Here is a 14,497-nt window from a genome sequence, read left to right on the forward strand (position 1 = left end):
ATTTCCATGTAAGCCAAATCGGTCCAGAACGGAAAAAAGATACCCCCAAGAGACCCTATCGAATGCATTTTCTGAGTCAAAGCTCATTGCCATGGCCGGTTGATTTGGCAGTGAGCAATTGCCGTGATAAGCTTAGCAATATGTGAACTGGCAGATCTCCCCTTAACAAAGCCTACTTGGTTAGCCGAGATGAGCTCCGGTAATACCGAGCTGAGTCTTGTAGCTAATATAATTGCTAGAATTTTGAGGTCACAGTTAAGTAAAGATATAGGTCGATATGAAGCTGGTTGTGTGTGGTCTTTGCCAGGTTTTGGGAGAATTGTAATATAAGCTTTATTGAAATTTGGCGGAAATTATTGAACATCTAACGCATTTTGATAAAAGGATCCAAGCATCTCCGTAACTTTGTCTCCCAGAATTTTGTAATAATCATAAGGAAAGCAATCGGGGCCAGGCGCTTTCCCAGACTTACTTGTTTTCATGGCTTTTAAAATTTCAGCTTCGGTAATTGGGGAGTTTAAAAACTCTAATTTGGTGGGGGATACTTTGGGAGTATTTACTTTGTCAAAGAAGGAATCCTCTTCTTTCTTTCCCCCTGGCCTGTCTTCTATTTATAATTTCTCATAGAAGTCTTTCAACAACTCGCAAATCTCTTCCCCTTGTACCGCCCAGGTTCCCCTTGGGGCTTTTAATTAATTATCAATAAAGGTTCTACTCTGACGGAGACGCACCAGGTTTGCCAGGAGTTTCCCTGATTTATTGCCATATTTAAAGTATGAGTGTTCTTTGAATTGGTAATTTTTTAAGGCTTTTTGATATAGGTAAGATTGTAAGGAATTTAAAACTGCATGGTATTTAGCTGAATTAGCCGTGTTGGGGGAATGTATCATGTCATGTTTGGCAGTTTTTAGTTCGGCATCCAACCATAAAATTTCTGAATGTAGACGTTTATTTCTGCTCTTCACATATGAAATTATTTCTCCCCGGAGTACGGCCTTTCCAGTTTCCCAGAATAGGCCAGGATTGGTTTTATGTTGAGCATTCAATTCTTGAAATTGATCCCATTTATCTCGGATAAAAGCTTGGAACTTTATGTCATTCCATAAGTAGGCCGGAAATTTCCACCAGGGGCTTGAGGACGTTTTCCCATCCAAATTGATGTCAACCCAAATTAAGGCATAATCGGAAACCCCAGGCTGGCCGATTTCCACCGAGTTAATTAAAGGGAAGATAGAAGAAGAGCCTAGGATATAATCTATCCTGGATAATGTGCCATGTGCTTTTGAGACATGTGTGTAATCCCATTCGTCACTATGTAGTACCCTCCAAAACTCCGACAGATGTAGAGTGTGACAAATTTGGCTAATACCCAATCTCAGAGTAGGCTGCAAGGTTTTCTTGGGTATCCCTGAACGATCTAGTAACGGGTCATGAGTACTGTTGAAGTCACCTGCCAGGAAAAGATAGCCTTTCCTGTGAGTAAACAATAGGTTAGTTATATTTACAAGAAAGCTTGGACTAGGGGAGTTGGGTCAGTCTATATTGCCAATAGTGATATCTTTCCCATTCAACTTCCCGATAATGATAATATATCTGCCTTCTGGGTCAGTAAGTTCAGAGGTTAATTGAAAGGAAACATTTCTATGTATAAGGATTGCTACCCCTGCCTTCTTTCCCAGCGCAGGGGAAAAGAAGTTTGCCCCAACCCAGTCTCTTTGAAGTTTTTTTGCTCTCTGCACTAGTAAGATGCGTTTCCTGAATACAGGCTATATGCACCTCAGAGCGCTTTAGGAACTGAAATATTCTTGTTCTCTTTATGGGACTACCAAGACCATTGACATTCAAACTAGCCAATTTCATGATATCTCAAGTTATATCAAAGTTGTTGTGTTCCATAATATGTGTGTCTATTAATATCTGACTGTAGGCTTCCCAGCCTAAACCCACAGTCTTTATCTGTTGAACGTTTTTGAAAACCCCTTGAAAATGACTTATACTTAATCCCGTATGTGTAACCCTGATATTTCCATGAGCTATTAATCCCCATGTGCACAGTTCAAAATAGAACAAGAAAAAGATGCCCACACTATTCCCCTCCCCACCTCCTTTCCACCCCCTATATCTGTAAAGAGATAAAGGGGAAATGTTAGTGATTGTTGTGACCCCACTCTCCCTCATCAGCACACTAAACAAGAACAGTGAGTATAATGGTTATTGAGTATTATAACGTTACCAATAACCTGGGAAAAGTAAGAGTCATAAGCAGTATAAACTGATCCGGAGCAGTGAGTTTATACCCCAACGAGATGGCCCAGTTCTGAGATTGTCAAATATGGATGTTTGTTGCTCCTCATAAAAAGAAACTGGTAATATCAGTGTCCAACGGGCAATACATATACCCTAAAGGCAAGCAGGGCATAGCTGTTCGAGTTGGAGCCTTATATCATAAACCACTGGTGTATCTCCTTAAGTTGTAATAAAGAGTAGATGTGTTGTGTAAAACTGTTGTTTAATTCCAATGTCTAAGAGTTTGTGCTCTTCAAGTTCTTAAAATTGGAATCAATAAGAAAGATCAGTTCCCAAGGCTATGCAAACCCACTGCAGTCAAATACCAACAATGGTAACAGGAAAATAAAACTCAGTAAACAGTAGTTATAACGGTTATATAGCATTTGTTACTATTCAAAAAACCTGGAAAAAGTTAAGGTTCGTAATTAGAGCAAACTGATCTGGAACAGCGATTGGATACACCAACAACTTGGTTACGTTCTGAAGTTTGTACATGTGGATGTGTGTTACTTTACATGAGAAAAAAGAGGTGTAATCAGTGTCCAAATAGGAAGATATTTCCGTGAAAGAGAGGCAAAACATGGCTGTTCACACTGAAGCGAAGCATCACAGTCTGCTGATGTTCCTCCTTAGGTGTGGATACGAATGTTGCCCTTGTGCCGAACTGTTGCTTAATTCCAGTATCAAAAGAAACATTTTTTGCTCTTCAAATTCTCAAACATGAAATCAATAAAGAAGATATTTTCCCAAGGCGATGCTAAGCCACCGTTTTCCAGTACCAACAATGGTATCAGGATGAAATAACTGTCTGTTTTTAGCTCTGCCACGAAACGTTTCGCCGGTTCCATGTCAGAAAATATGTGCTCTGTCCCTCCATGCTGGATGTGTAAAGTAGCTGGATATACCAATTGAAAGGAAATATTCTTTTTGTAGAGCTCTGTACACACCAGGCTGAACAGTTTGCGTTTTGAACTAGCTGCGCTGAAAAATCTTGGTAGATCCGAATCTCTGCGTTTTGATACATAAGCTTCTGCTGTTTTCTATAAGCTTGCAAAATTTTTAACTTAGTGTGACCAGTTCAATAATTTTGCAATAATTAATCTAGGCCGTTGTGCCCCGTTTTCTTTTCTGCCGAGTCTGTGTGCTCGCTCAACACGTATTGGCTCTGTTAGATCTTGCAGTGCAAGGGCTTCTGGCAGCCATGTTTCTAAGAAGGCCTCGAGGTTCTGGTCTCCCGTAGTTTCGGGGAAGCCTGCCAGTCATTATTTCGCCTTGCCCTATTTTCTAAATCATCTATCTTTTCAGCTTGGGCTCCAGTAACTGTTTCTTATGCTTTTACTTTATGTGAAAAAGTGACAGCGCTGTCTTCCAGACTCGAGACCTGACCCTCCACCTGTTCTAAGAGCGGGTGCAACTCGGTAAGCGCATCCTTAACGTCTTTAAATTGTGATGACAAATCATTAAAACGGCTGTCCAGTGTGAGTACAACTGCATTGCTAACACTCAGGGTTAGGTCCTGTTGTGGGTTTGTCACTATGTTAGTATCCGGCGAGGGAGGTTGCCCCGGGGGATCCGCCATTTTGATTCCCGCATTGGCAGATTTTTCTTTGTCCTTTTTGGTTCCCTTTAAGGGCATGCCGTTTGCTGATTTCAACATAAATTTGTCTATCGACATGAAGTGTAGGTTACCTGGGAGGTAGGTTTGTGAGCAGAGCTTTGATGGTTACGATGTACGCTGAATCAGGAGAGCAGGGCACGGAGCTTGAGCAGGAAATGTCTGCTCTGCTTCACCACATCATGTGACTCCCACGCCCTGTATTTTAATGGGCTGCAGGTACTGGGATTATAGCCCTCATCCTGAGGAGTCTTAACAGGGTAGTCTCCACTGCCTGCTTCTTGTGCGGGGAGTGGCAAGGAGATATCCTGAATATGTCCCAAGGAGTGCTGCAAAATTCCAGTGCATATCCTTCTCGTATGACCTCCAGTACCCATACGTCCGAAGTGATCTCGATCCACCGTTGGTAAAAGAGGGACAGTTGACCCCCATCTCCTTGTTCCGAGGGTGGGTCGGGTAAAACTTCATTGGGGATTTGGGACGAACCTGAACCTGAGCATGACCCTCTCTTGGGTTGCCAATTCCGAAAGGACTGAAACCTCCCAAAAGACCAAGACCTCTGAAATGTCGAGTTTCTGTAGGGGCGAAAGCGTTGGGAGCCCCTGGATTGACCCCTCATGGGTGAAGGGTGCAGTAACTGCTTTCTTTTATCTTCTGGTAGCCGGGGTCCTGGAGATTCACCCCATTTACTGGCCAGCTTTTCCAATTCACTTCTGAAGAGAAGAGAGCCTTCAAACTGCATCTTTGTGAGATTTGCCTTGGAGGTTGCATCTGCTGACCAATTCGGCAGCCATAGCTGTCTTCTGGCCGCCACCACCGAGACCACTCCTCTGGCCAAGTTACGCACTAGGTCCGAGCCCGCATCATCTAGAAAGGCAGCGGCAGGTTCTATAACTGTTCTGGAATTCGCCTCCGAGTCATCCACCTCCCGAGAGAGGAGCAGGCACAAATGAGCCACCAGGGCACAACAAGAAGCAATCTGTAAGGTCATTGTTATTGCGTCAAAGGCCTGTTTAAGGATGGACTCCATCCGCCTATTGTGTGCAAATTTTAAAGCCTCTCCTCCCGCCACTGGGATAATTGTTCACTTAGAGATGGCACAGACCAACGCATCCACTTTAGGGAAACGCAAACATTCTCTCGCTGCCGGATCCAGTAGGTATAGAACTTCTAATGCTCATCCACCTTTAAAACTTCCTTTTGGGGGATTGACCATTCCAGGTCAATCAACTCCTGGATGGCTTCCAGTAAAGGAAAGTAGCAAGAGGCTTTCCGTAGAAAAATCAGAATGGGATTCTTCTTTGGTTCCATCAGAGAGAGTCTGCCCCAGCATCTTCAGGGTCTGGGAAACCAGGGCCAGCAATTCGTCTCTATGGAAGAACCATAACATGATCTGATACGGTTCTAAACCAGTGGGGATTTCCCCCATCTTCCGAGGAATCTGGATCCTCTTCTTTGTCCGAGCTGTCCGGGTCCCTGCCAGGGATAGTCTTGGTGAGTCGAGGCATATCTCAAGGTCTGCCGATAGGACTGAAAGAGGGAGGGCAGCTTAGGGACAGGGGAAGTGAGGTAGCATATATACATCGATACATATAGATACATAGAAATGATGGCAGAAAAAGACCAAACAGCCCATCTAGTCTGCCCAGCAAGCTCCCACACTTATTTTCCCATATTTATCTGTTTCACCAACCACCAATTTCAGGGCCCTTGTTTGATTCTAAGTAGCAGACTGAGCCTGTATGAATGCTTGAAGGCCTTGAAAGAATTCCACCCAAGAGAAGGCGGCCGGGTCTGTGCCTAGCCCAGGATGTACTAGGGTAGGTGCTGCTAAATTTCCCTCTCCCATGGATGACCCAGTACCAGGGTTACTCAGATCCGGGGTACTTCCAGTTAAGGCTGTGGCTAATCCATCCTCTGAATGGGAAGAGCAGAGTTTAGCAAAGTCCGGGGAGGGCAACTCTCCCTGAGCTTCCTCACAGTGCTGTCAGAGCAAGAATCCAGGTCAGACTGTGCCGCCCTAATATGACAAGCAGCGCAGAGAGAAAGGTGCTCATGTTTCTTTGCTGATGGAGCCATTGGCGACGGTAACTGTGTGTTCAGATGGCAAGCGTTTACAATTTTATGCACCACAGATTTTAGGCACCTACACGGGCCGCAGCGAGGCACACGCACAGCCCATGCGCCTGGCTTTACTTGTATTCTACGCCTATTAAGTTGTGCACGTATGTATGTGTGTGACGTTATGCGCACAGCTGACACACACTGTGTGTATCAAAGCTCTATGGTGGGCAATACAGGCACAAAAACGCGCACAAGAAGGCCCCACTGCAGCCTACCACGCAGTAAAGTGGGGCCTAGTCCACCGGAGGGCCACTCAACCTGCTCGGAAGCCCACTTCCCCTTACCCAAATGGGATTGGGAACGACATTGGTACGGCACTCTGAGCAAGGAGACCGGAGGAAGTCTTACCAAAACCCCTCCAACGTCTCTTAATCGGGAGAAAATCCTCTTCTCTTTTTTTTTTTTTTACTTACCTAGGCTCAATACTTACCGGCTGAGAACAGAGACGGTCTCCGGCTGTGGAGGGAGAGGGCTTTGGCCATCACTGCCGCACTCGGCTTCCTGCACTCGCTGCCTTTCAGCTGCTTCAGCAGCAAGGTCCAAGCCAGGAACCGGCTACCGGACCAAGGCACACCTCTGAGGGATCTCGGAAATCACCTCAGGAATTCTCAACTAGGAGAGGGACCTTTAGGTATCACCACAGAAGAGCAGGGCTCAATCTTTTCTCCAATTTAAAAGTAGGATTACTTCTTCCAAAAGGTACAGCGATCCCCATAGGGAAAGCATGTCCGCATCTGCTGGAGACGGAGAAATACTGAAGGGCTGAGGTCACTCCATCTCCATCTGCTGGCAGAGGAGCATAAACCCATTGGTCCTGAGTCCATCTGGCTACATGCTAGGAAACATATCACGTTACATATCATTATTGCACCCCTTCCTTTTCCCTGATACAAATTGAGGTGTGCAGCTGGAAAAATATATCACGTTCTATATTCTGACCTCTGATCTCCACTTGATGTGTTTGTCTGGCATAATCTATCACATCTCACATATTATTACTGCATCCCTTGCTGTCCACTGATCCTCCCTGGATGTGTTTGGCTGAAATCTTATTGATAAAAGTGGAATATACATTTTGTATATAAATCTATAAACTGCATACCCTTCAAATTATGACAACAGTGTTTCTTTCTTCCCTGTCTCAGGTTCCAGCCTGATTGCACGTGCATAATGTTCTGCGTCTTCAGTGGGATCTGATCTCCTAACTATAGAGTATGGTAGTTAGATCCTGGTAGGGGAATAGCTCTCCACTCACAGCAACTAAATCTAGATTCATTAGTCCATTAATTTTACTTCCTGAAAACATGGGTGGCTTGGAGGAGTTCTCGGAAGCAAAAGGGAGGGGGAATTTAGCTGCCCAGTGTTGATTTTCTGCATTAGGAGTCTGTTTGGCCGGTGACCTTCAGGACAGGATCGGCAAACCTCATCTCCCCAGCACTGGAAAATGTTCCTCAGAGTCCCCACATCCCCTAGTCATGGCCCCTCCGAGTCCCACCCCCTGCACTCCACCTCCCCGGGCACCTACTTTTGATCATGCTGACATCGTTGGCCCCATCCCCGATGGCCAGGGTCACGGCCTTCTTGTATTTCTTCACCAGCTGCACCACCTGTGCCTTCTGCAGCGGGGTCACACGGCAGCAGATGACGGCCCGGCACATGCAGGCTGTGCGCAGCAGCTCCACCTCCATCTTCTCTTCCAGGGCGTAGGCCTGCCGTGACCAGGAGGGAAGGGAGACAGGAGAGAGCTCAGATGGTATCCCAGAGATTTGCTGGACAGATAAAGGTTGCAGGCCTTGCCCAACGTTACATTTTAGATGGTTTTTGCACCCTCAGCTTTCTGAATGTCCTGAACCCTTTGCTCGATTTTTTTTCCTCCTTTTATTTGATGATAATTCTAGTGACTAAGACTATTGCCTCGCTGGTGCCTGGAGAGCTCTCAGTTCCCTCCTGCTTTCCTCAAAATTACCCTGGGCATTTTATTTTGGGTGTTTGAACAGCGTCCTCACGACCTCTAAAGCCGAGGCCGCCTCATATCCATCAGCAGCCTGGGGTTTTGCCTGTACTCGTCGACCGACGGATCATGCCGCCAGTAGACTTTGGTTACATAGCCGCAAGCTTGTTGGACCGAAGAGTTGGAGAAAGGGAGCGGCGTTTAACTGCATCTCCTCAGGAGATGACCTGGTCAGAATCCCATCGTCTCCTTTACTCTGTGCGGTCTTCCTGTTATTCCCTGCACTAGGGAGCTCCAATGGCACCTGACACACACAGTGGGAAAGGGCCAGACGTCAGGTATCCGCACATTTCATTGCAGATAACTTAAAAAGCCGACTGGCTGTGGGGACGCAGGACAGGTTTGGGAAGCCCTGGTCACTTAACTCCAAGGGCAGGATGGTTAGCATGGCTGAACGCTTCCCCTCTACGGTTTGGGGGCAATTCTTCTCTTTCTACTCAGTAAACCATTCAATTTATTTCACACTTGGGCCTAGATGCATCAAATTGCGATTTTGTTTCGCATGAGGGGTCCCACTATCGCAGGGGGGTGTCACTGTGATAGTGGGGCCCCTCACCTGAAAATGCATCACAGCTGTATGGCACAGCCAAACACCCCAACACAAAAACGTTTCTGATTTTGAGGAGAAATTTGTTTACCCATCTTTTTGGTTTCCATACATTCATCTTTGGTTACGATATATAGATGATATTTTAATGGTCTGGCTTGGTACTGACATACAATTTTTTCTTTTTTTGGACTGGCTAAATAGTTGTAATTGTAATCTTCAATCTCCAGCAGGGAAAATGTCTCGCTCACCAAGCTGTGCCCATTGATAATGATCCCGTATGTGTCCTCCCCGTCCAGGTCCTCCTCCGGCAAGATCTTGGATTTCTTCGAGGGCGTCAGAATTTGAACGTTGATGGCATTGTCCTCCGCAAAGGAGCCAGGGCTCATGGTCTCTCGTGCACTCCTGAAACCAGGTCACAACCAATCAGAAAGCAGCGCAGTGCAGGCCAAGATACAATCACAGAATGGGGAGATGGTTACAACCAATCAAAAAGCAGCAGCCACAGAACGGCAAGATGGTCAAAAACCAATCAGGGAGCAGCACTCACAGAACAGCGAGAATTGGTCACAACCAGAGAGCAGCACTCACAGAACAGCGAGAATTGGTCACAACCAATCAGAGAGCAGCACTCACAGAACAGCGAGAATTGGTCACAACCAATCAGAGAGCAGCACTCACAGAACAGCGAGAATTGGTCACAACCAATCAGAGAGCAGCACTCACAGAACAGCGAGAATTGGTCACAACCAATCACTCACAGAATAGCAAGAATTGGACACAACCAATTGAAAAAAAGTGATCAACACCGCAAACAGGCATAGCCAGTGGGGCTCGGTGATGCTGCCTCCTTTGTCCCGTACGCAGTTTTGCTTTGAGCTGCTCATACAAGGAGGCGTCCGGCTGAGTTCAGGACTTAGCTGGACAAACCCTGAGTTTTAAACTCCCTGCCCTGCTGAACGGGACGTCACTAACCGGCTAAAAAGATGGGATAAAACAGAGGCAGGCTGGGGGGGGGGGGGGGGGTGAATTCTGGGGACGGAAATTACGTTTATCTGCGCCAGCCAGCTAACTTTATCCGGCTAACTCTGGTCGGAAAAAAACCCAAGCCTAAAGTTAGCCAGATAACTGCAGAAAAACTCCCTAACAAAAACAAACAAAGTGGCTGCGAGGCAGCCGATACGCACTTCATCGGGGCCCCTAAGCAATGAATGAGCTGCAATGGGGCCCACCTCACCTCCACCCCAATGGGAGGAGAGACTCTCCCCTTCTCCCTGGCCTGAAGAGTAAATGCCGGGACGGCTCTGGGTCCTTTCACTGACAGCTGTGGCATAATGTGAAAAAAAAAAGCTACGAGACCCGCAGATAGAGAGGTTTACACCACGCAGCGGGCCCTCAAAAGGTCACCCCTGTCTCGTTCTGATTATTATTTCATCCCTGAGCAGGTATCAGTGTATAAAGTTTCTCTATGTTCTCCTGTTTAGTCATTCCTCCAGTTATAAAGTCTAGTAACTCAGGGGATGCTTTGTGGCCGAACATCGGCAGAGCCCTCTTCCTTCCCCAAAACATGCAGGGGTCACACTGATACAAGTTAAGCATGAATACAGCACTGACAAAGAGCAGATCTTCATCAGAGCCCCATGAGAGGTTACACTGATACACGTAAAGCATGAATACAGCACTGACAAAGAGCAGATCTTCATCAAGGCCCCATGAAAGGTCACACTGATACACGTAATGCATGAATACAGCACTGACAAAGAGCAGATCTTCATCAAAGTCCCATTAGAGGTCACACTGATACACGTTAAGCATGAATACAGCACTGACAAAGAACAGATCTTGATCAAAGCCCCATGAGAGGTTACACTGATACACGTAATGCATGAATACAGCACAAGGAGCAGATCTTCAGCATAGCCCCATGAAGGGTCACACTGATACACGTAAAGCATGAATACTGCACTGGCAAAGAATGGATCTTCATAAGAGCCCCATGAGAGGTCACAATGATACACGTAAAGCATGAATACAGCACTGACAAAGAGCGGATCTTCATCAAAGCCCCATGAGAGGTTACACTGATACACGTTAAGCATGAATACAGCACAAAGAGCTATCTTCATCAGAGCCCCATGAAGGGTCACACTGATACACGTAAAGCATGAATACCGCACAAACAAAGAGCAGATCTTCATCAGAGCCTCATGAGGGGTCACACTGATACACGTAATGCTTGAATACAGCACCGACAAAGAGTGGATCTTCATAAGAACCCCATGAGAGGTCACACTGATGCACATAAAGCATGATTACAGCACAGACAATGAGCAGATCTTCATAAGAACCCCATGAGGGGTTACACTGATACACATAAAGCATGAATACAGCACCGACAAAGAGTTTATCTTCATCAGAACCCCTTGAGGGATCATACTGATACACGTAAAGCATGAATATAGCACAAACAACTGAAAGCAGACAGAGTTGTCTAACCACTAAAAGTGCAACCATAATATAGCAAATGTTGCTTACCTGTACAGGTGTTCTCACAGGACAGCAGGATGTTAGTCCTCACATATGGGTGATATCACAGGATGGAGCCCAATCAAGGAACACTTTTGTCAAAGTTTCTAGAACTTTGACTGGCCCCTACTGGGCATGCCCAGCATGGCACAAAACCTGCAGCCAGCAGGGGTCCCCCTTCAGTCTTGTTTAAAGCTACAGGCAGTGCCGAAAAATAAAATAAAAAAACGAACCCAACACCGAGGGGTGGCAGGCGGGTTTCGTGAGGACTAACATCCTGCTGTCCTGTGAGAACACCTGTTACAGGTAAGCAACATATGCTTTCTCACAGGACAAGCAGGATGGTAGTCATCACATATGGGTGAGTACCGAGCTGAGGATGTCTGAGAAATGCACCAAATGTACCCAAGACGTGCAACCGGCACAACAACTGGGGTGGAATTTGGTAGACGGCATCCTGAACCCTAACGGGCAGGCGGAAGGGTGTTGGTACGTCAAGTTGCGAAAAGGTTGCGCAAGACAGACTGGCCGAAGATGGAATCTTGTCTTCCAGCCTTGTCTAAGCAATAATGGGCTGTAAAGGTATGGAGAGAACTCCAGGTAGCAGCCCTGCAATGTCAGGAAGCGGCACCGAGCGTAGGTGCGCTACTGAAGTCGCCATGGCCCTCACAGAGTGCGCTTTAACATGGTCTTGAAGCGGAATGCCTGCTTGCTGATAGCAAAAGGATATGCAGTCCGCTAACCAGGAGGAGAGAGTCTGCTTACCCACAGGCTGCCCCAAATGATGGAATGGAAAGAAACAAACAATTGAGTGCTTTTCCTGTGGGCAGTTGTACGGTCTAGATAGAGTGCTAGAGCCCGTTTACAATCAAGGGTATGCAGAGCCTGTTCTCCTGGATTGGAGTGGGGCTTGGGAAAGAAGGTAGGTAGTATAATGGATTGATTAATGTGAAACTCCGATAATACCTTAGGTAAGAACTTAGGGTGAGTGCGAAGTACTGCCCGGTCCTGCAGAAGTTTAGTTAAGGCGGATAGGTAACTAGGGCCTGTAACTCACTAACTCTGCGAACAGATGTGATTGCCAAAAGAAAAATCACTTTCCATGTGAGATAGCAAAGATCACAGGATTGGAGAGGCTCGAATGGTGGTTTCATGAGCCGACCCAAAACCAGACTGAGGTCCCAAGAAGGGGCCAGAGCATGCAGTGGAGGCTTGAGGTGAAGCAAGCCTTTCAGAAAACGTGTTACGAGGGGTTGTACCGAATTAAGAACGTCCCAAACACCTTTATGGAAGGCGGCCACCGCACTGACATGTATTCTGATGGAGGAAGTTTTTAGACCTGATTCTGACAAGTGCCAGAGATAGTCTAGAAACTTTGTGGTGGAACAGGTAAAGGGATCAAGGGATTGAGAAGAACACCATGACTTAAATCTGTTCCATTTGTGGAGGTAAGACTTTCTTGTGGAAGGCTTCCGTGAAGCAATCAGGACACAGCAAACTGGCTCTGAAAGGTTAAGTGGCTGAAGAATTAACCTTTCAACATCCAGGCCATCAGGGGCAAAGCTTGAAGATTGGGGTGGTGTAGCCACCCGTCGTTCTGAGTGATCAGAAGCGGGTCCGTTCCCAAGGGAATGTGCCTGCAAATGGAGAGATCCTGAAGTACTGGAAATCACACTTGGCGAGGCCAGTGAGGTGCTATCAAGATCATGCATCCTTTGTCCTGACGTAACTTCACGAGAGTCTTTGATAGAAGTGGAAGTGGAGGGAATGCATATAGGAGACCGGTTGCCCATGAGAGGGAGAACGCATCTCTTGGCTGAGAGTGTTGGCTGCGAGTGAGAGAGCAAAGGTTCTCTACTTTGCGGTTTTGAGGTGACGCATAGCCCCAACATTGGAATATTGAGTTCGCTACTGTGGGGTTGAGGGACCACTCGTGCGGATGGAAAACACGACTTAGCTTGTCCGCCAACACATTGTCCACTCCCGGCAAGTAGGTGGCCTGGAGGTACATCGAATGGGAGAGGGACTCCACCCATATCTGTGCAGCTTCCTGACACAGTAGGTAGGAGCCCGTCCCTCCCTGTTTGTTGATGTACCACATGGCCACCTGGTTGTCTGTCTGAATCAGGATGACCTGATTGGAAAGGCGATCCTGAAAGACCCTGAGAGCATATCTGATTGCTCGCAGCTCCAGGAAATTGATTTGGTGTTTGGCTTCCTCTGGAGACCAAGTTCCTTGTGTCTGCAAATCGGCCACATGGGCTCCCCAGCCGAGGTTGGAAGCATCGGTGGTGAGAATTATTTGAGGGTCTGAAGCCTGGAAGGGTAGGCCTTGGAGGAGATTGATCTGATTTTGCTACCAGGCTACAGGCTGACGAAGTGAGTTGGTGATGTGGACAGTGGTCAATAGAGGTTGGACAGACTGAGTCCATTGTGATCTCAGAGTCCAGTGCATGACTCTCATGGCCAAGCGGGCCATTGGGGTAACCTGTACCAAGGACGCCATGTGTCCTAGCAGGATGAGGAAGTGGCGTGCAGTCGTGCAGTGCTGAGACTGTAGCTGGTGTGCGAGAGAGATGAGAGCTCGCTGTCGAGGAAGAAATGCCTTTGCCTGCAAGGTGTCCAAGTCTGCCCCTATGAATGATAAAGTTTGAGATGGGACTAAGCAGGATTTCGCGTAGTTGTCGAGAAATCCTAGCGAAATCAGAGTGTGTAAAGTAAGACGTAGGGACGACAGAGCAGCTTGCCGAGTGGGAGCCCTGACCAACCAATCATCTAAATAGGGTTAGACGTGAACACCTTGAGTCCTGAGGAAGGCTGCTACTACTATGAGGCACTTGGTGAAGACTCGTGGTGCAGACGCCAGACCGAATGGGAGTACTCGGTACTGATAGTGCTTGGGGCCTACCAGAAATCTCAGGAACCTGCGATGAGATGGAGTTATCGCAATGTGTGTGTACGCATCTTGGAGATCGAGAGAGCAGAGCCAGTCTCCTTTTTGCAGAAGAGGAAGGAGGGAACCCAAGGTTACCATCTTGAACTTTTCTCGGTGGAGGTACTTGTTGAGGGCATGTAGGTCCAGAATTTGACAAACGCCGCCTGATTTTTTGGGGATTAAAAAGTACCGGGAATAGAATACTAGGCCTTGTTGGGAGAAGGGCACTGGCTCTCTGGACTGGAGGAGGAGGGAGACCTCCTGTTCCAGGAGTAGTGAGTGGTCAGATGTTCTCCACATCGGAAGAGGTGGGGAGTCCGGTGGGATAGAGAGAAAGTTCAGGTGATAACCCTGAGAAATTATGGCAAGGACCCACTTGTCTGAGGTGACTGTATGCCACCTGTTGTTGAAATGGCACAATCGACTTCCCACTGGTATCTGAGGCAGTGG

General features: G+C 47.0%; 1 protein-coding gene across 7 annotated transcripts in view; it reads right to left on the bottom strand.

The window, feature by feature from the left end:
• Positions 1–14,497, bottom strand: part of LOC115078839 (phospholipid-transporting ATPase ID-like) — a 215,351-nt gene that overhangs the window by 37,999 nt on the left and 162,855 nt on the right. For all 7 annotated transcript variants that reach the window (XM_029581907.1, XM_029581893.1, XM_029581903.1 and 4 more), the window contains 2 exons: positions 8,838–8,991; positions 7,554–7,737 (listed from right to left, as the gene is read on the bottom strand). In XM_029581907.1, the coding sequence (XP_029437767.1) occupies positions 7,554–7,737; positions 8,838–8,991 (338 nt within the window). The remainder of the gene's footprint in view (positions 1–7,553; positions 7,738–8,837; positions 8,992–14,497) is intronic.

The sequence above is a fragment of the Rhinatrema bivittatum genome, chromosome 1, assembly GCF_901001135.1.
Source record: "Rhinatrema bivittatum chromosome 1, aRhiBiv1.1, whole genome shotgun sequence".
In the NCBI taxonomy this organism is placed as follows: Eukaryota; Metazoa; Chordata; class Amphibia; order Gymnophiona; family Rhinatrematidae; genus Rhinatrema; species Rhinatrema bivittatum.